The 23,899-nt window shown below is 60.5% G+C and overlaps 14 protein-coding genes across 14 annotated transcripts in view; 6 read left to right on the top strand and 8 right to left on the bottom strand.

Annotated features, from left to right (window-relative positions):
* Positions 1–311: 311 nt before the first annotated feature.
* SDRG_03695 (hypothetical protein) lies at positions 312–977 on the bottom strand (the record flags this gene model as incomplete). The annotated part of the gene is made up of 1 exon (XM_008609332.1): positions 312–977. Exon 1 carries the CDS (start codon positions 960–962, stop codon positions 312–314), a length of 651 nt encoding a protein of 216 aa, XP_008607554.1. The 5' UTR covers positions 963–977.
* Positions 978–1,117: 140 nt separating this feature from the next.
* Positions 1,118–2,276, bottom strand: SDRG_03694 (hypothetical protein). Its single transcript, XM_008609331.1, has one exon. The coding sequence runs from the start codon at positions 2,225–2,227 to the stop codon at positions 1,199–1,201; it is 1,029 nt and encodes a 342-aa protein (XP_008607553.1). The 5' UTR covers positions 2,228–2,276; the 3' UTR covers positions 1,118–1,198.
* Positions 2,277–2,673: 397 nt separating this feature from the next.
* On the top strand, positions 2,674–3,566 carry SDRG_03693 (hypothetical protein; the record flags this gene model as incomplete). Its single annotated transcript, XM_008609330.1, has 1 exon — positions 2,674–3,566. The coding sequence occupies one exon, from the start codon at positions 2,674–2,676 to the stop codon at positions 3,475–3,477; it is 804 nt and encodes a 267-aa protein (XP_008607552.1). The 3' UTR covers positions 3,478–3,566.
* A 106-nt stretch (positions 3,567–3,672) lies between these two features.
* On the bottom strand, positions 3,673–5,686 carry SDRG_03692 (hypothetical protein). Its single transcript, XM_008609329.1, has one exon. It carries the CDS (start codon positions 5,667–5,669, stop codon positions 3,717–3,719), a length of 1,953 nt encoding a protein of 650 aa, XP_008607551.1. The 5' UTR covers positions 5,670–5,686; the 3' UTR covers positions 3,673–3,716.
* An 81-nt stretch (positions 5,687–5,767) lies between these two features.
* On the bottom strand, positions 5,768–11,767 carry SDRG_03691 (hypothetical protein). Its single transcript, XM_008609328.1, has one exon. It carries the CDS (start codon positions 11,733–11,735, stop codon positions 5,805–5,807), a length of 5,931 nt encoding a protein of 1,976 aa, XP_008607550.1. The 5' UTR covers positions 11,736–11,767; the 3' UTR covers positions 5,768–5,804.
* Positions 11,768–13,038: 1,271 nt separating this feature from the next.
* SDRG_03690 (50S ribosomal protein L21e) lies at positions 13,039–13,780 on the bottom strand. Its single transcript, XM_008609327.1, has 2 exons — positions 13,711–13,780; positions 13,039–13,637 (listed from the first exon to the last, which is right to left on the bottom strand). The coding sequence occupies exon 2, from the start codon at positions 13,631–13,633 to the stop codon at positions 13,151–13,153; it is 483 nt and encodes a 160-aa protein (XP_008607549.1). The 5' UTR covers positions 13,634–13,637; positions 13,711–13,780; the 3' UTR covers positions 13,039–13,150.
* A 631-nt stretch (positions 13,781–14,411) lies between these two features.
* Positions 14,412–15,644, top strand: SDRG_03689 (hypothetical protein; the record flags this gene model as incomplete). The annotated part of the gene is made up of 4 exons (XM_008609326.1): positions 14,412–14,786; positions 14,833–14,994; positions 15,046–15,391; positions 15,439–15,644. 4 exons carry the CDS (start codon positions 14,412–14,414, stop codon positions 15,642–15,644), a joined length of 1,089 nt encoding a protein of 362 aa, XP_008607548.1.
* A 225-nt stretch (positions 15,645–15,869) lies between these two features.
* SDRG_03688 (hypothetical protein) lies at positions 15,870–16,226 on the top strand (the record flags this gene model as incomplete). Its single annotated transcript, XM_008609325.1, has 1 exon — positions 15,870–16,226. The coding sequence occupies one exon, from the start codon at positions 15,870–15,872 to the stop codon at positions 16,224–16,226; it is 357 nt and encodes a 118-aa protein (XP_008607547.1).
* Positions 16,227–16,236: 10 nt separating this feature from the next.
* On the bottom strand, positions 16,237–17,204 carry SDRG_03687 (hypothetical protein). The gene is made up of 2 exons (XM_008609324.1): positions 17,117–17,204; positions 16,237–17,062 (listed from the first exon to the last, which is right to left on the bottom strand). Exon 2 carries the CDS (start codon positions 16,778–16,780, stop codon positions 16,271–16,273), a length of 510 nt encoding a protein of 169 aa, XP_008607546.1. The 5' UTR covers positions 16,781–17,062; positions 17,117–17,204; the 3' UTR covers positions 16,237–16,270.
* Positions 17,205–17,518: 314 nt separating this feature from the next.
* SDRG_03686 (hypothetical protein) lies at positions 17,519–18,422 on the bottom strand. Its single transcript, XM_008609323.1, has one exon. The coding sequence runs from the start codon at positions 18,242–18,244 to the stop codon at positions 17,645–17,647; it is 600 nt and encodes a 199-aa protein (XP_008607545.1). The 5' UTR covers positions 18,245–18,422; the 3' UTR covers positions 17,519–17,644.
* Positions 18,423–19,132: 710 nt separating this feature from the next.
* On the top strand, positions 19,133–21,709 carry SDRG_03685 (hypothetical protein; the record flags this gene model as incomplete). Its single annotated transcript, XM_008609322.1, has 12 exons — positions 19,133–19,512; positions 19,558–19,676; positions 19,722–19,786; positions 19,833–19,924; positions 19,977–20,284; positions 20,335–20,532; positions 20,581–20,687; positions 20,739–20,837; positions 20,882–21,112; positions 21,160–21,283; positions 21,331–21,522; positions 21,573–21,709. The coding sequence occupies 12 exons, from the start codon at positions 19,133–19,135 to the stop codon at positions 21,707–21,709; spliced, it is 2,052 nt and encodes a 683-aa protein (XP_008607544.1).
* Positions 21,710–21,712: 3 nt separating this feature from the next.
* SDRG_03684 (hypothetical protein) lies at positions 21,713–22,465 on the bottom strand (the record flags this gene model as incomplete). The annotated part of the gene is made up of 1 exon (XM_008609321.1): positions 21,713–22,465. One exon carries the CDS (start codon positions 22,463–22,465, stop codon positions 21,713–21,715), a length of 753 nt encoding a protein of 250 aa, XP_008607543.1.
* Positions 22,466–22,608: 143 nt separating this feature from the next.
* On the top strand, positions 22,609–23,300 carry SDRG_03683 (hypothetical protein; the record flags this gene model as incomplete). The annotated part of the gene is made up of 1 exon (XM_008609320.1): positions 22,609–23,300. A coding segment is annotated over one exon (340 nt), but the record flags the coding sequence as incomplete, so codon positions are not given.
* Positions 23,301–23,736: 436 nt separating this feature from the next.
* Positions 23,737–23,899, top strand: part of SDRG_03682 (hypothetical protein) — a gene marked incomplete at both ends in the record, with an annotated part of 479 nt that continues 316 nt past the window's right edge. The window contains one exon of the mRNA XM_008609319.1: positions 23,737–23,862. Within this exon, the coding sequence (XP_008607541.1) occupies positions 23,737–23,862 (126 nt within the window). The remainder of the gene's footprint in view (positions 23,863–23,899) is intronic.

Genomic DNA, 23,899 nt, shown 5'->3' with positions numbered 1-23,899 from the left:
CCAAACGGCGCAAAACGGAGCTGGCGGGGAGCAGCGTCATTCTTCCGAGCACGTCAATTTGGAGTCTGACTCGGTCAAAGAGGTTTAGAGAAATGACCAAACGACGCAGCCAATCCACGACGGGCACGCCTCGCCACGAGCCAATCAAACGCTGTCAGCGCACTCCGCGCCATGTGCTGTGATTGGTCCAATCCAATGCAACCATCATTCTTCGGCTCCAGACCCTCACTCTGGTCTCTGAGCCACAGCTCTTGCGCCAGATAGAGTCTAGTTGCTATAACTTGTTAACTACATGAAGACGTCTTATTCTCTCATACAATCTCCAATGGAGTCTCGAGTTCGGTCGCTGACGCATCGCGCCGCGCAAGGTCCAAGCCGGTGGTCATGCCTTGCCACTGGACGTAGAGACCACATCCGAACACGAGGCCGAGCGAGACGGTCGTTGCGACTAGAACCTTCGTCGCCTCGTCGTCACCGGTGCGTGCTCGACGTTCGCCATTGGTGGCGGTGACGAGTCCGACCAAGTAGACAAGCCCGACAAAGATCGAGACGAGGTACGCCCCCGAGAAGGCCGACGCGATAAGAACTGCGCTTTGTCGCTGGCGGCCCCAGTAGCCGAGAACAAGTCCGCCGATCGAGCCACCGATGAGCGCGATCGGGAGAGAGGTCAGCGAAAGCGGCGTCAAGAGAGCGAGAAACGCAGATAGCGCGACCGTGCACGCGTCGCCAAACGAGGAGCTGGCGACGGCGACGAGCGTGGGACACAGTGACAGCAGGCAAGCCAGCGCCACGTGAACGGTCGTCGTGTCGGCGATAACGAGTCTGGCGAGTACGAGGAGCCAGAGGAAGCTCAGAAGAAAGGCCGAGATACGACCGGTCAAGCGACGTCGACCAAAGCCGTAAAACGTCATGACGAGACCCAGCGGGAGGAGTCCGAGCCCGAAGAAGAGGATTGCAAGCATACTGCCGACGCAAACACAGAGTATTAATTCTTGCGCAATGAGCCAAAGTATGTATCCACGTTGTCTCTTGTCACAGATCCATGTCGTGACCCGTGATCCCGTGCGTAGCGTTCGTTCCTACGACCCGTGCAAAAAGATACGAGCATTCGCATGGATCACGGACATGGCGGTTGTGGTGATCGTGTGAGATTCTGTTGTATACACTGTTTCTCAACATGTATTCTGTTTGTTTTCGACTATTGTGCGCTTTTCGACTTGGGACTTTCAAAATACCCCGTGGGCGGCACCCATTTCTCGGCCGGAAAGTCCGGCGCACATGCGCTGGGGACGTCCCAGAGCATCGCGACAAGCCACTCGAGCGCGTCGACAAGGCGTGGGCCTGGGCGGTTGAACATGTGGTTGCCGTTCACGAGGTACACGCGGCCTTGGCGGACTGCGCGGAGCTGCTTCCACCAATCATGATATATGAGTGGCGCCAGCTCGCGCTTGGTCGCGTCCATGTCGAGGCCGCACGGCGCGACAACGATGATGTCGGGGTCCGACGCGACAAACTCGTTGGCTGGAATCGACCGCGACGGGTGCGCGCCCGTCTCGACACCGCCGGTGGTCAAGTTGAGCGGGTGGACGGCGCCGGCCATTTCGATGAGCTGGGGCGTCCAGTGGCCGCCGCAGAAGATCGGGTCGGTCCACTCGCAAAAGCCAATGCTCCGGCGACGCATGCCCGGAAGGAGCTTGGACGCGACGATCGCGCGCGCAATGTCGATGCGGCGCTGGAGCTTGGCGACGACGCGCTGCCCGGCGTCGTGAAAGCCGAGAGTTGTCGCGATGCGTCGGATGTCGGCGAGGACATCGTTGACCGACATTGGGTTCGTGTCGATCAAGACAGGTCGGGGGCTCATGCCGGCCGTGAGCTCGTCCACCATGCAGTAGTCGACCGAACACACCTTGCAGAGCGACTGGGTCACAATGAAGTCGGGCAAGAGCGACTGGAGAAGCTCGAGGCGCACCGAGTAGAGACCGACGCCCGTCGAAAGCTGCGCGCGCACCTGCGCATCGACCTCGGCAGACGTGGTAAACTTGATCTGGGACGCCGTAAGCATGGGCACGCCGGCGACAAGAGCCTCGGGCCAGTCGCACTCGTGGGACCGCCCAACGAGCTGCGCATGGGGCGCGCCCGCGGGGTCATCTTCGTCGAGCTGGCACAGGACGTAGTACACGAGCTCCGTCGCCGACGGCAGCAGCGACACGATGCGCAGCGGGGCCATCAAGCTTCGGCAATGGCCTTCTTATTGCACTAAGATCGCCACGTTCTCCTTGTCACTGCGCTTTTCAGTCGAATATTGAGGGAATTACGCCATATATGTTCCGTAACTTGTTAATATACCCTTCCTGTCTCTGGCGGCACGTAGGGGGATTTACATGCACTAGATGCTATGTCAGCTGTTTTGAGAGAATGACTCGTCGATCATCTCCCTCAGAACAATGCAAAAAAATCAAAATGCGAGCAATAACGCGCCAAAGCGCTTCGTTTCATTGGTGGTCAACCTACTGCTCTCTCTGCGAACACTCTACTAAAGCTCTTTATAAAGGAATAGCTCAAAGCAACAATAAAAATACGTGTAGTTCAATATAAAAAGCAAGATAAGTTTGTACCTCGAGTATAAAATTGCTGGCGCCCACCGGACGCGATCGGAGTTGGCTCAAATTCAAGATGGCTCTATACCGCGCGGCCCAGAAGCATGTCCGGCTCATGGACATCGACGTACTCCTGAGCGAGAACGAAGGGAGCGACGACGTCCAGGTGGCCAGCGACCTCAGCGAGGACGAGGCCAGCGACGCTGACGAGGCCGATGAGGCTAGCGACGACGACGAGGCCAGCGACGCCGACGAGGTGCCGGCGCACGAGACGGCGGCGGCGCGCCGTAGCCGCGTGCAGCAGCTCATTGCCGAGAGCAGCGACGACGAGTCGGACGCCGAGGCGCCGACGCCGCTGAAGAAGACGAAGAAGAGCGCGTTGGCCGACGACTCGGACTCGGACGCAGAGGAGGTAGAGCGGCCGTCGTTCCTGGACGACTTTGTTCCGACGACGTTCGAGAACGGCGCCAACGGCTTTCGCTGCAAAAAGTGTCCCAAGATCCAACTCCAGAACGAGAAGGACGTTGTGAGCCACCTCCAGAGTAAGAAGCACCTGCGCAACGCGATCACGCCCGAGGAAATCGAGAAGCGGCGCGCGGCCAACAAGCGCAAGCAGCTCAAGCGCAAGCTCAAGCGCGAAGCCGCCGGCGAAGACGGTGCGTCCAAGAAGAAGAAGAAGATGGAGGAAGCGGCGGCCAAGAAGGCCGAGGCCGAGGCCAAGGCCCCGAAGAAGACGACAGACGATGCCAAGGCCGCGCCTGCGAAGAAGGCCGCGCCTGCGAAGAAGGCCGCTGTCAAGACGGCTTCTACCGAGAAGGCGCCTGCGATGAAGGCTCCGGCGAAGAAGGTTGCTGCGAAGAAGAAGGCCCCGAAAGCGTAAATAAGAACTAATAGATCCAAGTCCTCGGGTACAGTAGATATTGAACGTCCATATATGGACATGAGAATCTGCCGCCTCGGTGTCCTTAGACACATTGTGTGCAAAGTTGGCTAGACGAGCTCTCGTATCAAGGACATATCAAGGTCATGGATGCATTATGAATGGTTTAGGTACGACGATGGACATGCTCTGCCTTTATGTGACTTTGGACAGCGAAGAGTATCAATCTATCGAGCGCCTCACTTGATGGTGACCGAGGTGTTTTTGAGAATTTTGATGTTGTACACGAGGCTCGTCACGTCGTTGAGCATCGGGTCCAAGAGGTGGATGTTGGGGTCGCCGTCCTGGACGACCAAGTACGACGTGTCGCGGAGGTCGTCGTTGCCGATGCCTTTGGCGTCGACCTCGTCGTGCTGCATCGAGTGCGCCGTGTTCTGCAGCGTGGTCTTGGCGACACGCTTGTTGCGCATCTCCTTCTCTGGCAGCCCAAAGCACGTGAGATGGCTCATGAAGAACCACTGGAGCGTGCTGAGGCGGCGCGCGCGGCAGAGGAGAAGGGCGCCGCCTGCCTTGCCCTCGGCCTCGACTTCGATGCCGTCGAGGTAGTCGCAGACGATCGACGACGAATTGTACATCGCTTGGCGCGCGAGCGAGTGCTTCCGCAGCAGCTTCCAATGTTTAAAGTTCCAGAGATGGTCGAGCGCCGTGATGAGGCCGAGGTTGACGAGCATGCCGAGCACGATCGAGCCGGCGACTCGGATGTAGAAGCCGTCAAAGACGTCGACGCGGAGACCGTCGAGCTTCTCGACCGAGTTCTTGAGCGCGATCGACGTATTGTTGTTGTACTCGATGAACGGCGGCATGTAGATGAGGAGGACGGCGCTGAGGTACAGCGACGTGACGCTGCTCAAGTTGAGAGAGCCCATGACCGCGCTTTGGCCGTTGTACGAGACGGTGCCAAGGAGGTTCCAGAGGATCTTGCAGATCTTGAGGACGGCGCAGTTGACCCAGAGAAGACGCATGCTGCAGCAAAACATCTGCAGCGAGTAGAGAAACTGCGGGCTCAAATTGTTGTACAAGTTGACGTTGCGCATAAAGATAAGGCAGTTTTGAATGTCGAGGAGGACGCTGACCGCGTAGCTAAACACAAAGATGTCCGAGTTGTAGCAAAACATATCGTAGCGGAGGGCGTGGGACGCATGGGGAAAGTACTTTGGCGCGACCGTCCGCAAGACCCGCGCGGCGAACGAGTCGGACTTGGTGATGTCGACCTCCTGCCACTGCACGGTCCGGCGGCTCGCGAGGTACCCGCCGACGCCAAAGAAGATACCAACGAGCTTGACATAGAGCGCGATGACGCCAAATGTGCTGTTGGTCATCATGAGCCCGACGTTGTAGACTGACCCGTCGACAAAGGAGCTCTTGGCAATCACGACCTTCTTTTCGGTCGCATTGTAGCTGTACGTGACGTTGCAGACGCCGTACCCGAGCTCTGCGACCGGGTCGCAGCCCGAGCAAAAGTTGCGCGGGAAGATGCGGTAGTACTTCATGACAAAATTCTGCGGCGTCGCCGTCGCGTCCAGCAAGAGTTTGGTCGTGAAGCGCATGTCGACAGCCGACCGCCCCGCAAGGTACCCGCGCTCGATCAGTGCGTCGCTGCGCATCGATGTGTTGCCGACGTTGCTGGTCTCGTCGTCGGTGAAGGCGTGCGTGATGGCATTGCCGCGGTAAAACGTGATGGTGTCCTGGACGAGCGCCAAGCGCACGTTCGTCGCTACGCTCAAGTCGATAGCGTACTCGCCTTGAAAGATCGGGCAGAGGTTCGTTGCTGGCGTCAGCGGGAACGACCCGGCCGAAATGACGTAGATGCGGTCGCTCTTCGTCACGAGGTTGGTCACGGTATAGTTGGCCATGCGCGTGCCGGCGTTCGAGATGGAGCTCAGTGACGCGCCCTTCAAGAACGTGTACTGGTCGCTGAGGCCCTCGAGCGTGTCGCTGGCGACGAGCGGCGTCGTGAAGAAGAGGCCGTTCCCGAGGAAGTGGTTGAACGCCCAGTTGTTGACGATCGAGTCGGCGGCGATGAGGACGATGACGAGAAGACCCGCAAGCGAAATGCTATGCTCGTACAGGCGCGCCGCCCGCTCCGCCCAGACCGGCGGCATCGCGCCCACGAGGTACGCCCCCGCTGGCATCCTGGTTTCTGCCCGGCCTTTCCCAACGGTCGCCCTCAAATAAGGGCGTAACCGCCATCGAATCCTAGAGTGGAAGCTGCAACGTCCTAGACTTGAAGTGGCGACATGCAAAAGACATGTATTGGCAAAACGAGCTTAGATGGCGCCGTAGCTCGTCGGCGTCGGTTCGTCCGTCTTCTTCTTCTTGGTGGCCTTGACCTTGGGCTTGTCGGCGACCGGCGCGGGCTGCAGCGCCGTCACCTCGTTCGCGACTTCGTTCCCGAGGAGCTTGTGCACCTCGAGACCGGACGTGAACGCCGAGTTGAACATGACGCGCTGCTGGAAGGCAGCGAGGAAGGGCATGAACATCGAGATGAAGAGGATCGGGCCAAAGACGATCCAGCCAATGACGATGTCAAAGCCCTTGGCGATGTTGACCATGATGACGTGGTGCTGCTTGAGGCGGCAGATCGTGTACTGGAGGAACCAGTAGAGCACGAGTGCGAGGATGACGACGATCTCGGCGAGGTGCGTCACGGACAAGTACATGAGCGACCCGATCAAGAGGATGAGACCGATTGCCGAGAGGTTGAACTTGATCTTGCGGAGCTTGCGCTGCTTCATCGTCATCTTCTTGGTCACGCGGCTCGCCACGTACGCGACGCACGCAAAGAGAATCAAAAAGACGACGCTGGCGCCGGCGAGGATGTACGGGAGCATCGGGTTGCCCTGCGCGACGGTCGTGTGCTGGTCCTTGTAAAAGAGGCGGTACGCGAGCTGGAGGTACAAGCCAAACGCCACGAGGAGGAAGCGCGTCTTGCGCACAAACATCACGAAGCGCGAGAACGCCGTCGAGTGCTCGAGGTACTCGAGCTCGGCCGACCACCACCCAAACCACGACTCGGCCGAGTCGTTTTTCGTCTCGAGCCAGTTTTGCCAGTCGCGGTAGCCGGCAATGACAAAGTCCCAGTCGAACGCGCTCGGGTTGAAGATGAACGGCGACCAGACCCACGTGGCCGCGATGAGCCAGAGCGAGTAGCTCATGACGCCGTAGTTCTGGTTGGTCGGAAGCACACACTGCTGGTACCAGTTGGCGTAGCAGCGCGCCTGCCACTCGTACGGGAGCGGCTCGACGCCGTTGTAGAACGTAATGTCCTGCTGCCACGAGCAGTTGCACCAGTTGAACGTGCCGTAGATCGCAAAGAGCACGAGCAAGAACATGAGCTCGACGCCGCGGTAAAAGTGGCTGAACGCGTAGAACCGGAAGAGCTCGGCGAACTTCTCGTGCTTGATCGTGAAGCCGCGACCGGTCGCGCGGTACTTGGCGCCGCCGTGGATGAGCGTCCGGTCAAAGTAGTGCATGCGGTTGCCCATTTGGAACGTAAAGAAGAGCGGCCCGAGCGTCATGACGTTCCAAAAGAGGAACGTGATACCGTGGCGGAAGCCGCGCTCGACGCCGACGACACCAATGACGGGCACGACCAGCAAGAAGCCAAACTGCAGCGCCCACGACGTGTTGAGGACGCCCGAGATGCCCATGCGGCCGAGCTGGAGGTAGAACGCGTCCATACCAGAGAGCGCAAAGTAGATCTTGCCGTAGATGAAGAAGTAGACGCCAAAGACGGTCATCGTCTGCGTAAAGTACCAGCCGAGGTTGCCGTAGAACCACGAGTTGAGGCGGAAGAAATCGAGGCGGTTGGCCATGCGCATCACGTCCCGGGACGTGACGCACTCGCCGGCGCCGGACGAGAGCTTGGCCTCGAAGAGCGCGAGCTGCTGCATGCCGACATCGCGGCCCTTGCCCACTTGGATGAACTCTTCGTGCGAGACGCGGCCGCCGCGGAGCGTCGAGTTGAAGCCGGCGAAAATGTCCTCCGAGAGGTTGATCCCGCGCGACGCTTTGGCCGTGCCGCCCGTGCCCATGGCGAACATCTTGTCGAAGATATCCGGGTGCCCGTAGTGCTGGCGCACGTAGTTGTGCGCGAGCATGCGCTGGCCGAGCGAGACGAATGAGAGCTCCTGGATCTGCATGAACGACGCGAGGTTCGAGACGGCGCCCGTGAAGACGTACTCGCGGAAGCCGATGATCGTGAGCGGCGAGTTCTTGTGCTCCGGTCGGTCGACGGTCGCGAGGAGGTTGGGCATCTTGAGGCACTCCTCAAAGTAGCCGTCCTGGTTCATGTCGACGCACTGGATGAGCTCGCCGCGCGAGAAGACGACCGCGTGGTTCTGGTTCTCCGGCTTGCCTTCGCCAATGATCGGGTCGCCCGGCAGCTCGATGCGGTAGACTTCCGTGACCTTGTCCTCGTCCTTGGTCGAGCGCACGAGACACGAAAAGTACTTGGGCGGGCCCTCCTTCATCTTCTTGGGCCCGTCGACGTACGCGACGCGGAGCGACGGGTGCTTCTTGAGGAGGTAGTCGATGTCCTTGGCCTGCTGCTTGTCCTCTTCCTTCTGCTTGCCGTAGATCTGGCACGTCACGACGTAGTTGAACTTGAGCGCGACCATCTCATCGAGTTCCTTGTTGAGCTCATCGGACGCCTTGTGGTGGCCGAGCTCGAGCCAGTAGAGGAACCGGATCGCTTCTTCGTTGTACATCATGCCGCGGATCGTGCGCGCGAGCGTCTGGCCGCGGTACGACGCCCAGAGCTGGACTTCCTCCGGGCTCTTGGCGATCGCGTCCTTCTCGTTCGAGACGCCGAGACGCTCCAAAAAGTGCTCCCACTCGTCGCGGTACACCGTCTGCAGGTAGTAGAGCAGCTTGGTCTCGCCGCCCTTGCCCTCCGTCACGAGGAGGTCCTTCATCGAGTACAGGACGATCTCCGAGTAGTACGGCGTCGCCACCGAGAGCGAGTGCATCTTCTTCACCGACTGCGCGTCCGGCATCTCCATGAAGAGCGAGTTGGAGAAGAACCGGAGGCGGCGCTGGCCCTCTTCCGAGCGCGGCTCCGCGTCAAAGTTGTCGACCGTCAACAGCTGGTACGCGCGCGAGACGATCGCCATGGTCTGCTTGTCGCTAATGAGCGCGTTGAGCTGACGAGTCGCATACTCGTGCGTCGGGTCGGCCGCGATAAAGAACGAGTTGGGCTTGAGCGGCGTGTCGTTGAGCACCTTGGCGAGCGCCTCCTGCTTGGAGAGCACCTTCTTGAGCTGCACGAGGAGCTGCTCGACGGCGTCAATGACGCGGTACAGGGCGCGCTGGAACGTAAGCGAGTCGCTTTTCGCAGCTTTCGGCGCATCGGCGATCGCCTTCATGGCCACACTTGCGGCCGTCCGGAGCGCGTGGAGGCCCGAGACGTTGAGGCCCTTGAGGATCGCGTGCGTGTGCACCGCCTCCTCGATAAAGTCGTAGCACGGCGCCATGTCGGCGTGCGCGTCGCCGAGCAGCACCTTGAGGACGCGGACCGTAAACTTGTACGAGCCGAGGCAGGCTTCGATGCGCAAGTCGTCCTTCTTGAGACGCTCGCGCATCGCGGCTTCGACCTTGTCGAGCGCCGACTCCTTCTTCTTGTCGCTCTTGAGCTTGTCGTAGATGGCCGCGCAGTCGGAGATGATGTCGAGGGACTCGTCGAGCTTCCCGGCCGTGAGGAACGCCGGCGGATACAAGCGGGCTTCGTCCGTGTCGTGGCCGTCGATGAGGTAGCTCAACACGTTGAGTTCGCGGTTGTTGATGACGTCGGCCTCGCGCATCGAGCTCAGACAGCGGTTCCACGCCATCGCGAACGGGTACACGCGCTCAAACTCCTTGCCGTCAATACCAGAGACGTGCCCGAACGACTTGTGCATCGAGATGTTGGTGAGCGCGTCCCCGCCTTGGTACAGCTGCGCCTTGATCTCGAGCGCGTGCTCTTCGGCGGCCTCCTTCTCCTTGGCCGACACCTTCTTCTTCTTCTCTTCCTGCTTGGCCTTCGAGACCTCGACCTCGGCGTCATTGGGCACGAGCTTCTTGTTGAACATCTTGGGAATCGACTTGAACGCTTGGCGCAAGATGCGGAACGAGCGGAGCTCGCCAATGCGGAGGTTGAAGCCGCGGATCGAGCCAAAGACGACCGAGAACATGGCGTAGAAGATCTGGCAGTCGTAGAAGAAGACGATGACCGCCGGCAGCCAGAGGAACACGATGTAGATGATGTTGTGGTAGCTCTTCTGCACCATAAAGTGCGACACTTGGAGGTACTGCGTCGGGTCCGAGAGCCAAATCATGAGCGACGTCTCGACGAGGTTCTTGACCATGAAGTTGTAGTCGAAGAGGAGCTTGACGGTGAACATGAAGAGCCAGAAGCAGCTGTAGCGGCACCACGCCGACCACGGGACCGGGAGGTTCCGGCCCACGTACCCGATCAAGAGGCCCGAAAAGAGGCGGTTGACGACCTCGCCCGCGACAAACAAGGCAAAGACGGCTGCGCCACCGAGGAAGATGAGGGGCCCCATGTCCGTGCGGCCAAAGTCGACGAGTCCGAGCAAGAACGCCGGCAGCTTGGTCGGCATGTCCGTTGCCGGGAACGTGCACGCGGCGCAGTTGAGCTTGCCGTTGCCGGCGTTGTTGATGACGTCGAGCGCCGCCTTGTAGTACGCTGGCATGCACGTGGCCTGGTCGTACTTGATGCTCGAGATCGCGCTCGGGTCCGAGAGGTCGTAGACGACCGACGTGCCCTTCTGCGAGAAGCAGTCCTTGAGCGTCTCGAGGTAGCAGCTGCAGCGACCGCCGAGGAGCTCGAGGCACGGCTGGAACGGGATGTCGGCCATGAGCATCTTCATGTCTTCCGGGAGGTACTGGAACGTCGTGTACGGCACGTAGTTGGTCACACCGAGACACGTTGCGAGCTTCGGGAGGTTGCACGTCTCGACCTCAAAGTCGTCGTTCATGTTGTACGAGAGGCGCGGCTTGTAGTAGAGCTTCCCGAGGATCGTGGCCTCCTTCCCGAGGTCCGGGCCGTACATAATGGGCGACTCGGGGCAGTAGAGCGTCACGTTGACCGCCAAGCCGACCGTGGCGATGAAGAGGCAGAGGTTGAAGAGGAAGATGCGCCGGAACGACCAGAGCGCACGGACCCACGACCGCGTCTCGACGAACGTCTTGGGCGCGTCCTGGGGTTGACCCTTCTTGTTGAGCGACCCGAGCGCCGTCGCGATGTTGGTCGCGTCAAACTTGAGGCACTTGGCCGTCCAGAAGAACTCGTTAAAGTCGTCGTAGTTTCGGATCTCCTTGTGGGGCGCGCGCTGCCCGAGCGGTGTCTTCTTGTCGTTGTCCTTCTTGACTTCGGCGTAGATCGGGCGGATGATCGTCGCGAGGTACGTCCCCGCTTCCTTGGGCGACGAGTTGGGCGTCGCGGTCGGGAGGAGCGAGTGGAAGAGGAAGCAGAGCAGCTCCGGCGTCTGGCGGAAGTTGCCGGCCTCGCCCCACATGAGGAAGAAGAGCACAATGTCGACAAGCGGCTCCTTGGAGAAGGCCGGCGTCTGCTTGAGGTACTTGCACCACTTGCCGTAGTTGTCAAAGAGGCGCGTGTGCAGCTTCTCGATCGCGAGCTTGGTGGCCTCAGCCGCGTCCGCAGGCAGCGGGGCCACGACGTCGGTCTTCTTGCTCTTCTTGGACGACTCGAGCGGCGTCGCGAGCGGCGTCTCGAACTGCTCCTTGTAGTTGGTCAGGAGCAAGGTCACGTGCTCGCGCTGGTTCTTGACGTTGTTCTCCTGGAAGCCAAAGATGTTCTTGAGCGACTCGAAGACATTGCCATGCGTCGGCGACGTCATGAGCGCGTTCGTCACGGGCGAATACCGCGCCGGGAGGTTCTCCATGTCGAGGATGTTGTAGCGCGCGGTGGCGCCCTTCCCGTCGCCCTTGCCGCGCTGGCTCTTGATCATCGTCATGTATCGGCCCATCTTGTTGGCCAAGCGCATGCTCGCTTCCTTCTCTTCGTGCGAGAAGTCCATGGCGAGCGCCCGCTCCATGACCTCGATGGCCGAAGCGAACTCCTTCTCCGCGGCCGCCTTGTCCTCGCCGCTCTGGGCGGCGACGCCCGCGTTCACGTGCAGCATGGCCTCGTCGTAGAGCTCCTTCTGCGTCTCGAGCGCAGGACTCATGGAGCTCATCTTCACAGCTGCTTGCCCGCTCGACGTGAAATTCCAAAGTGGATCCCAACCCACTCAGGAGGCGCCGGATACCGCGTATCCGGACGAGCCCCAGGTTGAACTTTCAACATGACTTGGTGTTTGTATGGCAAGGGGTGGGGGGGCCTCAAATGACAACCCGCACAGCCCGATCTGCGATGGCGGCTTCCTCGGCCGTCCCTCCTGCCTGCGCGAGCAGGATCGGCAGGCAGTTTGCACCGAGGCCAAGTACTGTACGAGCCATGCAGAGATGACGAAGGCTCTAGTTGGTTGCGATGAGCGGCAAGCCAGCCAACGCCGTCGTCGCCTGGTGAATCTCGCAGCCACACTTCTGGTTTGGATAGAAGTGCATCCCACTCTGGTTGGCTCAGCCTCGTGGCCACCAGATACTACGGTACGGATCGGGTGGTCTGCCGTTTACGTCCAGACGCGGTGCGAGGAACGCGCTTCGAGTCTGTAGGAGGAGCTCGCGTGTACCGAGTCTGCACTGCGACCGATTCTGTGCTGAGTCCCTCGAGAGCGAGGCGATATGGGGTCGTGGCCGGCCAGATGTATTAAACTGAGCCAATCGAGCGTGTCGGGGCGGGGTGGGGGGTCCAAAACAGCGGCGTGAGAGGTGATAGCGACCACAGAATATCACTCGGTCGCATATCCGGGCGCCACGGCCGACGCATTTCGCAGCGGGTGGCCGCAGTTGCCGCGACGGACGACGACGATCAAGCGGCAAATAAGCTTGGACGACCACGATCCAGAGCTTCAAGCGATCCAGATCTTAGTGCGCATATCCAGGAAGCGTGCTACGACTCGCGCGATGCAGCAGTAGCGCTTGTCCATGCGACCACGACGTCGCGGCTGCGCTCGCTGTGCTATGGAGGCACCCAGCGACTTTGCCGGTCATGTGCTGCGAGAAGGGGTGCTGTCGATTAGGATGTTGCCACTGCCGAGGTACGGCGTGGTGAGCCTTGGCCTTGAACAGACCAGCGTCCAAACCTCTGAAGCGTGGTGGGTAGCACTACGGGTCCTTGGCCGCCGCTTGTCGGCCCACAGTCGTAATCTCTTTCGGTGTAGATCGCCCATGGCCCACAGCCTTGGCCATTGGCGTGTACGAGTAACCAGCGATGCGTCAGGAGCTCCCATGGTCGCTCTCGCCCATTGCTCGTGGCCTCGGCAGTGTGGGATGCGCCCGTTCATAAGTACACTCGTCACCGTGCGAGCGATGAGGCCGACGCGCAGGAGGGTCTCTCGGGCAGGTCGACTGAGGACAGGGACGCGTGGTGGACATAAGTAGTGTTATCGCAAAACGCAAGTTCGTGTTTACGGTTGCAGTCGTGCTCTCCTTCCTGCTTTGCGTGCGGCCGTGGCTACACCCAACCCTTTCGATCGTCGCCAAACTCAATTTACATGAGGTCGACGAAGGGCTGGGGCGCGAGCGTCGTGGGGATCACACCCTTGGTCTTCAAGGTGTAGGCGCCCTTGGGCTGCGCGGGCAGACGCTTGATCTGGAGGCGGACACCCGTGACGCGGGCCTCCTTCTTCTTGATTTCGTTGGCCTTGACGCGGTCGAGGAAATCCTGGCGGCACTTGGAGGCGTGCACGTGCTCCACGCGCACGTTGATGTGCTTGTGGATGATGCGGTTGCCGACCACCTTGTTGACGCGGACGCCGACGGCGCGCTTCGTCACGTTGTACACGCGGCCGGTGCGGCCGTGGTAGAACTTGTGGGGCATGCCCTTGTGGACCGCGCCGTTGGCCTTGACATCGACGTAGTCGCCGACCTTGAACGTGCGAAGGTACGTCGACATCTTGATCATACCGCGCTGGCGGAACGAGCGGGCGAACATGTGGCGCGTGCGCGCGCGGGTACCAAAGGAGTGGGGCATCTTACTACACACACATACAGCTCAGCATCATCCTGCCTCTCGCATCTCCATGGCGCCTTGCCCATGACGTCGTCTACCTGAAGCAAAGAAGGTTTTACGAAAGTAAATGACCCCGGTTGCCACCGCCCGGATTCGCTCCAATTGATTGGTCACCAATACTTGGACCGCGGACCACCAACAATAGGACGGCGCCGGATACGCCGATTTGTACGGATATCCCGCCCCCCGATTGGCTCTTGCACTTCACCCGAAATAGTGTGTCCATCCCCCAGCGCCCGCATCGACCCGTGCAAGCGTTTGGCGGGCTGCTGGCCATGACTAGGATATGCCCATGCGTTACTGCATTGATAGAATGTGCGCGCAGGCCGCAGGCAGCCTTCGGTGCCAAGAAAAAAGGATTCAAGGGTACCACATAACACTATTTCATGTAGATTGGTCACGATGTAATATTTTGGATATTTTTTAGCGGGCGCAACACCGATATAGGTCCCTGACGTCGACTGCGAAGAGACGTGCCGCAGCATCGACCTCATATATAGGGGTAGAGGCAGTAGGTCTGTGCTTGCACTGCGATCGCGTGGCGCTGTCTGGACGGCCCGCAGAACCGAGGTGAATGTCTTGGTTTTTGTATGCTGCAATAAAATGGACTAACGTGTTCTTGTATCAAGGGAATACGCTGGCACCGATAAACCTCTTTAATGTGATACGCGTATGCAGTGTGACAGGTTTGGACCAGGGGTACCGGACTCGATCGATCCCGCGGTCGAGCAGCAGCAGCATGGACGAAGAGTACGACGAAGAGTTCGGCGACGACGTCCTGCCCACGGCCGCGCCCACGGCCGCGCCCACGGCCCGCGCCGAGGCGCCGGCTATCGTCGTCGATGACGAAGAAGAGGAAGACGACGAGCCGCTGTACGGGACCGTGACCGTGACGGACGCCGCTGCTGGTGCCGCCGAGGCCACCGCCGCCCAAGACGACGAGGACGAGGACGACGATGAGGATGAGGACGAAGGCATCGCGATCGTGCTCAAAGAAACGGAAGAGTCGCCATCCAAGTCGAGCAAGCTCCGCTTCGTGCGCGGTGGCAACCAGTACGTGCGCGACGAGCATCCGCTGAGCACGCCGCCGCTGCAGCCGCGCAACCCTGGCGACGTACGCCCTTCTCAACCCAAGTATCGGTGGCTTATTTGATACATAGCAATACGAGCCGACGTTCGAGGAGCTCTCGCTGCTCGGAATCGGCGGTCGGCGCACGGCCTTTGACGTCGACATTGACCAGCTCGAAGAAAAGCCATGGCGCAAGCCGGGCGTCGATATCTCCGACTACTTCAACTACGGCTTTGACGAAGCATCATGGCGCGTACGCTTCGCCATCCACGAGTGTCTCTGTGTGCTCATGCGCCGAATGTAGGACTACTGCGCCAAGCAGCTCCAGAAGCGGCGCGAGCTTGCTTATCAAAAGACGCAGGAAAAGGAAGCGGAGGAGAAGGAGAAGGCGGCGGCGGCGCTCAAGGCCGCGTCCGCCATGTCGGACCCTGGTTTCCGCATGATGGGCCAGGGTGGTCCTCGCGGCCCGATGTACCCGCCCCGGGGGCCGCCGCCGCCGTGGCACCAGCCGCCGCCATGGCACATGCGTGCGCCGCCGACGCATCCAGGCGGCTCGTCCGACGATCGCAAAGACGGGTACAAGTCGGGGTCGTCGGCCCGCAACGACAAGTCGTCCCGGAGCGATTCGCGGGGTCGGTCGCGCTCTCGCGGTACGACTCTTGTGACGGTATGTGACAGCTTCTGACGAAATGGACAGACCGTGACCGGCATGATGACAAGCGTCGCGACGATGACAAGCGCCGAGACGACGATAAGCGGCGTGGCGACAGCCGGAGCTCGCGCAGCAGCCGTCGGTCGAGATCCCGGTCGCGGTCCCGTGACCGCAGCAAGCGGGACCGCTCGCGCTCTCGCGACCGCAGCAAGCGCAGCTCGAGCAGCCGCGACTACGACCGCCGACGATAAGCCCATGAACATACACGTATTGCAGGTTGTACGGGTTGGCTGGCGCATGCGAACACACTGTTCGAGGCCATCGCTGCGTAGAATACGAGCGTAGGGCTCTATCACTAGCATACACAGTACACTGCAGCGCCCGTCTCTGGCGCCTGGTGGCCACCACGTGGCAAGCGCGCTCCCACTCTGGCTGAGTCATTCGTCGCCGACCTGCTTCATTTCACATCTTCTCGCATGCGTCCGCTGCAGCTCTGCGCGTCGCCCAACTGCCGCCGGTACGCCAAGGTGCGCCTCCTCTGCCTTGCCCACGCGTCGTCGACAGAGTACGTCGACCCAACCATCCGCCGCATGAACCGCCGGCGCAAGTGCCGCGTCGACTCGTGCTGGAGCTACGCGCGCCTCCTCGGCCTCTGCACGCACCACGGCGGCGCCCGTCAGTGCGGCGCGCCCAAATGCAACACACCGTCGCAGGCCGGCGGCTTTTGCCGGGTGCACGGCGGGGGCGTCAAGTGCCGGGTTCCCCACTGCTCGGACTTTGGCCGCCTGCGCGGTCTCTGCCTCGGTCACCAGCCTCGATCGTCGCCTTCGTGACACACTAGAATCCATACAAGTTGTCATCATTCTGCGTGGTCGTGTTAGAATGTGGTTGCGAGCGGGGGGTACGGGACCCGGCTCCAGACGTCCTCAAACCACCCGCTGTCATCGTCCCCATCGGCGTCATTACTCTTGACGACGAATGTACTTTTTGCTGGCGAGGCTGGCGGGGTCTCTTGGCGGTGGTGGGTGCAGTAGCCGGCGTGGCGGGCGTAGAGGAGGCAGCCCTCGGCCCGGCAGCGTCGGACGCCGCTGTGGGGCAAGCACTTGTTCTTGGCGTGCGCGCGCTTCTCGCAGCCGTCGACGGCGCACGTTTTGGGCGGCAAGACGGACGCGGCGTGGTGAAAGCACAGGTTGCGGTTCCGAGCGTAGCTCTCGCAGCCCTCGACGTGGCAGCGCCGCTTGCCGCCATGCCGGACGCAGCGCTGGCGCGCGTACACTTGGTTGGTGCAGCCGGGCGCGCCGATGCACACGGCGCGGTGGCGGTGGAAGGTGCACTTGGTGCGGCCGGGCGGCGCCGGGTTGGCGCAAAAGAGGCATGTCGCGGCCATTCACACGGTGCAGACGATCGAACGGGAATGACTCAGCAGGCCTAGTAGTGAGTCACCAAGTGAGTCACCACACCAGCTGTCTCGAGTTCAAGCCGCATTGCTCGTGCTCCTCTGTGCTCTCATACTGGCCACCATTCCTCTCTTTGGAAGGGCCATACCCAGAGGCAGCGCCGTCCATAGGCAAAGGCATGCAGAATGTAGCATCGCCTCGTCCATGCAGCATCTCGGGGCCGCCTGTCGTTTGTGCAGCACGGTGGCTTCAAGTCCAGGCCGCGCCATGTCCTAATTTCAAACCAGGATGTCGCTCCAAACACGCGCGATTACACATCGACAGACCAGACGCAAACTCCTGGGAGGATCGCCGCTAGCCAGTTGACGCAAGCATGTACCGTAGCGCCATCGACCCAACTACAAATTGCACAAGACTATTTTCCGCTGCAAAAGAATTAGTTTTATGAATCCACGTCGATGCGCTGCATGCTGGCGTGAGCAGAAGACGGTGGCAACAGCGGTGCGTCGTCGTTGTCGCCACCTCAAGCTTTCGCTCGTTGAAGCTCAAAAAAGCACCGGACCGCGGACTTTGCACTTGCAGTACGAGCCAGCTTGACCACCTTCTTTCGCGTGCCCCTGGACGGGCCACGTCGCTGTCGCCGCCTGTCGCGCGCTCGTGTCTCGGCGCAGCAAGAAGATTCAGCGGTTGCCCGCACCTCGTCGTGTGAAGACGAATGAAGCGGATTAGGTAGTAGCTCAATTGTATTAGTAGATAGATATATAGAGAAAGGACTTGTAAGATGAGGTAGCGCCTCGTGCGCTCATGCAATGATACTAGAATGTACGCTCTAAAAGCGTGTGTTTGCGTATAAATCAAGGCCGGCGCGGCGGCGTCTTGTGGTCGCGAAGGTCCACGGCCGGCATGTGCACCGACTCGGACCGCGTCACGTGCAGGACGTGGAAGCTTGTCTCGTCGATCGCGCAGTCGTCCAAGAGACTGCTCAAAATCTGCGACTCGACCTCGGCGAGCGGTGCGTCGTTGCGCATCGCGACGTCCACAACGTTCCACGCGGTTGGCTCAATGTGCTGCGCCTTGTAGCGGTAGTGCGTCCCGCAGTAGCCCTGCAGCCGCGCCTTGAGGAGGCAGCGGGGGAAGTGGCAGAGCGCCGTGTCGCCGTGCCGGGAGCACTTGCGGCGCTCGCTCACGATCTTGTCGCAGCCAGGCTCGGAGCAGAGCCGGTGGCGGGCGCCGCCATGGCGGTGGCACATGTCGTTGCGGCGCGCGTTGCCCGTGCATCCATGGTACAAGCACGGCTTCTTGCCGCCGTGGCGCACGCAGCGGCCGCGCGCGTACACCTGGTTGTAGCAGAGCGGGTCGCCTTGGCACTTGGCGCGGTGCTTGTGCTTTTCGCATTTTTGGCTCGTGGCGTCCGTCGGCGGCAGGTCGCACCCGAGAACGAAGCAGCGTGACATGGCGAGATTTATCAAAACTGGGGATGGCCTCCGACCCGGAATGCACCGTGGGACGGCGGCGTCAAGCGACACACATTGGTTATAGGCGACAGGCGCCAAATTCTAACGAGCAGCAAGACCTGCGTAACGCGCGGCTACGTCGGTGTTGACGCGAAGACAAGGACGCTCCTCATTTTCTATGGCACGCAGGCTGCGTTGGCAACTCAAGGTGGCCGCGTGGGCAACTCAAGGAGGCAGGCGCCAGTGGTATGCGTGAGCACGCGCGTCTGTTTTGGGGGAACGTTCGGCCTTGCAGTCACGAGCAAAATCAGGATCCAGCGTCTGACGCGTGTAATGACACGTCCGAACTTGGCGACCATAATGAAACCGTTTGGCCGTTGTCGTCCGCGCTGTGGACCGAAGAGAGCGGTGGGCTTACTGAGTAGCAACAAACCTGGCACTTCGAGTCGTCGCTTTGTCAACGCTGCAGAGTGTCGCGACGGGTGGACGGTGTCGCTACGTATTACGTGGCACTCCCACGGCTCTGTAAGCAACGAAGGGTCGCGCCACCACGTTTCTCTACTACACAAGCTAGTTATGAGAATTAGTTTAACCCAGTATACGAACGAGCCAGCGTATATACATATAGACTTCAGGATTTGGTTTGCGGGTCTCTGTACTTGCCGTTGAAAGGTGCATCTGAGTTGCCGTCACGATGGAGGCGAAGGAAATATCGCGACCGATGGCGTCTCACGTCATGTCTGGCGCCACTGTCTCTGCACCTGCGTCCTTCTCGCTGGTACTCGAAGTAGATGCACCGAGACAGTGCCATATCGACAGCACTCGGTTGTGATCACACGATTTCATGCAGGATGCACACTATTTCCGTGCAACAGCGCCGAACCACCGATGAAGGTCGTGGCGCTCGTGAGCGGAGGCAAGGACAGCATCTACTCGCTTCTCAAGTGCGAGCAGCATGGCCACGAGATCGTCTGCCTCGCGACGCTGCAGCCGCCGGCCGCCAACGCCGAAGTCGACTCGTTCATGTTCCAGTCCATTGGCACGCACGTCGTCGCGAGCATCGCCGCCTGCATGGAGCTGCCGCTGGTCATGCACACGCTGCGTGGGCAGTCGCTGGCCACCGAGATGGGCTACGCGCCGACCGAGGGCGACGAAGTTGAAGACCTCTACGCGCTGCTCGCCGAGGTCCAGCGCCAGTACCCCGACGTCGAGGCCGTCAACACGGGCGCGATCTTCTCCAACTACCAGCGCACACGCGTCGAGAACGTGTATGCCAACGCTTGCCCACGACTACGCTAAGCGTATCAACGTAGGTGCGCGCGCTTAGGGCTCACATCCGTGGCGTACCTCTGGCGCAAGGAGCAGGACGAGCTCATGCAAGAGATGATCGACGCCGACTTGCACTCGATCGTCGTCAAGGTCGCATCCATGGGTACCCTCCTCCTCTTCGCCATCGCCCTCATGCGCTCCGTGCTAGGGCTGCATCCGCGCAAGCACCTCGGCCGCTCCATTGCGGACCTCTACCCGACCTTTCTCGACCTCGTACTGTATATCCTTGTCGCTTACACTGTACCAAATTCTGTCTTAGCACGAAAAGTACCAGTTCCATATCTGCGGCGAAGGCGGCGAGTACGAGACCCTGACGCTCGACTGCCCGCTCTTCAAGAAGCGCATCGTCATGTACACACTATTTCTTGTCTCTCAAAAGACTATGGACAATATGTGTCTCTAGTGACGCGGCGCGCATCGAGATCCACGCCGACGACATGTTTGCGCCCGTCGGTCTCTACTGCATCGACGCTCTGCACCTCGAAGACAAGACCGCCGACGCCTTCCCGCCGCCGCCGCCGAGTGCGTCGTCACCGCACCCCGGTGACGCGCCGGCGATGCTTGTGCCCCGCGCGCTGCGCCCGGCCTTGCCGCACGGACGCGCTCGCAGCCGAATCTACCGCAACCAAATCATGGTCTCGGGCCTTACGTGCGCCGACCAGACGCTGCCGCTGCCCGACCAAGTGCACGCGATCTTTGCGACACTCCAAGGTATCGACGCGATATGACAATATTGAGCACAACGTTGAAATACGATGTAGACGAGCTCCGCTTGCACGGCGCGGGCTTGGGCAATGTGCTCTTTGTGCACATTTACGTCCAGGACATGGCGCAGTTTGCGGTCTTGAATGCGGTCTACGGCTCGTACTTTCCGGGTCTCTTGCCGCCCTCGCGCAGTTGCGTCCAAGTCGACATGGCATCCGCCGTCCAGCTCGACTGCCTCGCGCTCCGTGGCGCCGGTCTTGCTTCAATGTTTCAATGTTTCAATTTTTCTCATATTTTTGAAGGCGCGGACCCGTTCCAGCTCACTGCGACGCAGCGCGACGTGCTGTACATCCAGAGCCTCAGCGAGTGGGCGCCCATGTGCATTGGCCCGTACAGCCAGGCGACGACGGTGCGTCATTCTTGATTCATATATTACAGTATCGCCTCAGGATGTATATAGATTGCACGGAGTGTCGTGTGCTGCGCCGGACAGATCCCGCTCGTGCCCGAGACCATGACGCTGCTACCGTCGACGTCGCCGACCGCCAACCTCCACCTCGTACGACGTTGCGCATATGAATCGTATCCGAGATTGTGCCGTAGAGCTTCCGCAACGGCGTCCGGGTCCTCGAAGCCGTCGACTCCAACTTGCGCCACGTCGTCTCGACGCTGGTCTACCATACGTACACGTCCGGCGTCGGCGGCGCGCTCGCAGACTTGAGCCGCGAGCAGCTGCAGGCCAACGCCGCCCATCTGGACGCGTATGCGCACGACCTCGACAGCGACGAGAGCGACGACGAGCACGACAAGACGACCCAGCGGCTCGCACTGGCCGTACCTCCTTCGTTATCGCATGTCGTTGCTGACCTAAGAACGTATAGACGCGGTCCCCGATCGCAGTGGTGGCCGTGCCGATGCTGCCCAAGGCGGCGCCGGTCGAAGTCGAGCTCCTCGCACTTACGCACAAGGCGTACGCGACGTTTGCGCCGACGACCTTTCATTGCGGTGCGTCCTGATCGTTGTGGACAGGTTGTCCATCTATATGTATATAGAGTCGGACGGACTACGCAGCGACGTGTCGGTCCTGGCGCGCAAATTGGCAGTCGGGTTTCTCTTTGTGGCGCCGGATGCGACGGGCGACGTGTGCGCAGCGCTGCGCAAGCTCCTCGCGCGCGCGCAGCTGACGTGGCGCCACCTCCTGCACTTGCGCGTCCATCTCGTCCACGACTTTGCACTGCCGTCAGGTATATTTTTGCATTTTTTGGTTGGATATTGATTGATACATTGAAACTAGGACTGGTGGACGTGGATGTGGCGACAACGTTTGTGCCCGTCGAGCACATTGCCGGTGACGCAGCGTGCGTCATCCAGCTGCTGGCGATGGATGCCGATCTGCTCGAGACCGATCTCTGGCTGGCGCGCCAGCTCTAAGTCTCAGTAGTTCATGGCCGCCTTGAAGAGCTTGGCCTTCTCGAGGAGGTAGTTCCAGTTCGGGTTCGCCTTGGTGTTGCTCTTTGTAAAGTCGACAATCACCTTCTTCGCCAACGGACCCTTGTGGTTGGAGAGCATCGCATCGAGGACCATGTCGACGCGCTCCATGTTGTCGACGCGCTTGCAAAAGCTGTCGCGCTCGTCGCCCGCGAGCTCGTAGCAGGCCATGCACGCCGTCTTCATCTGGTGCTTGGACGTCTTCTTGCGGTGGGCGCTGCCATCGTACGCAGCCTTGGTGCACTGCTTGGAGAAGGCGCCGATCCCGCCCATGGTCGCAACAATCTCGAGCCGCTCCGACTTGATGTCGCCGTACTGCACCATCAAGGCGAGGTACTTGGGGTCGCCGCCGTAGAGCCCCGGACAGCGCATCGTCGGCGTCGCCTCTAACAGCGTCGGCGGCTCGATCGGCAGCGCGTGTAGCATCGGCGCGGGGCGCGGCTCGGGCGGCGCAAGGCCGGCGTTCTTGAGGTGGCAGGCGCCGTTGATGTGGCGCTTCCACTTTTTGAGGCCGAAGGCGGCGTCGGCCTGGATGACCGAGTGCTTCCCGGCCTTGTCGACGCAGATGCCGCACTCGATCCAGCGGCCGAGCTCGCACTTGCGCGAGATGCTCAGGTCCTGCTCGACCTCGTCGTCCCACCCGCTGCGCTTGGCCTTGGGCCGGCGGGCCGTCGCGTACGGGTCAAAGTGATACGCCATGGCTCGAATATCTAATATTGGCCCGAGGCCCGTGGTCGCCTATCTTGATCTTTGTATTGCCACGCTCAATATTGGGCTGGGTGGCCAATCACATGCAAGCACAAAGAGCCGGGCCCGGGACCAGACGTTGCATTTAGTCTGAAAACGAATCGACCGGAAATAGTGTTGTCGACCGATCGTCATGCCGGTCTCCAGCTCACCGACACGAGCGGCTTTCTGCGGAGCTCGGCCTCGCTCCTCAACGCCAACAAGGCCGTGGTCGCAACGCTCTCAAAGGACCTCTTCTCATACCATCACACGTACCGTGTCTTCGCCGGCACGACCAAGACGCAGATCTTGAAGCTCCTCGTGCGCAATAGCTGGTTCAGGCTTGTCTGTCGAGGCGACTGGGACACGCAGCTTCTCATCACGTGCGACGACACCGCCGTGGCCAAGATCCGCCCGCCGGCCGCTACATCGACGTCGCCCCCGGCGTTGAGGTAGGCGTCCTCCTCCTCGTGCAATATTTGCCACCGCCGACTGCGAGAGCTCGTGTATCGCATCCACCGACGCCTTAGCGGCCATTGCGGACTCGTGAGGACGCGACAAGAAACATAAATCGCCGTCAGCGAATCCGTGTACTAAGTCTGGACGCCAATCCTACTGCCTCTTGCTCGGGCAGCTCTGGCTTCTACCCGCAGCAATACTGCACTACGAGGTTGAAGCTCGAGCCCAAGCGACGAGGTTGGTCGTTAGATTAGTCGCCGGCAATGACATCTGGCTGGTGAATTGCAATTTTCAAAGCCCTGTCACCGAGACTTTAACGAATAGCACACTTCGTCCCCTTGCGACTCGGCCATGGATACGCTTCTCTGCAACTGACGTGGCGCCACCTCTTGCCTTTGTGCGCTTATCATCGTCACAACTTTGCACGGCTGTTTGGGCCGTCGGGTTCGACGTTTTATCCGTTTTGTTTCGGATCGATACATTGATACTAGCTAGGGCTTGTGGCCATAAGCCATCATGACGTGTGTGTCGGTCGAGCACATATTGCGGGTGATGCGACGGCCCAAGCCTGAGCGCAGCGGGTGGGTGGGACGACGAGGTCGAGCAGGACCCGAGCATCTTGGTCAAGTGCGAGCTCGGCCGCGTGATCCAGGCGCAGCGTCATATGTGATGACACCGTAAATAGTGTTTTAGGTTAAGTTGCTCGTCACGGACCAGGTGCGGCAAAACGGTTCTGTGAGTATATTTACACCCTGGACAACTTTCGAGTCTGCAAGGGTCTTAGTATGGGCGGGACACAGTCGATGCCGGCGGTTGACTCGATTCCGCTGGTCCCAATGCAGCTGGGGGGGGTCCACCCCCAACACGCCTCCGCCGAGGCAGTGACCTACCGATGCGCCAAGGACGGTCTCGTGAATATCGCGACTGGCGCTGCCGGTCTCCAGCTCA

This window comes from Saprolegnia diclina (assembly GCF_000281045.1).
Source record: "Saprolegnia diclina VS20 unplaced genomic scaffold supercont1.9, whole genome shotgun sequence".
NCBI classification, from domain to species: domain Eukaryota; phylum Oomycota; class Saprolegniomycetes; order Saprolegniales; family Saprolegniaceae; genus Saprolegnia; species Saprolegnia diclina.
This window is presented reverse-complemented; position numbering and strand designations above follow the sequence as displayed.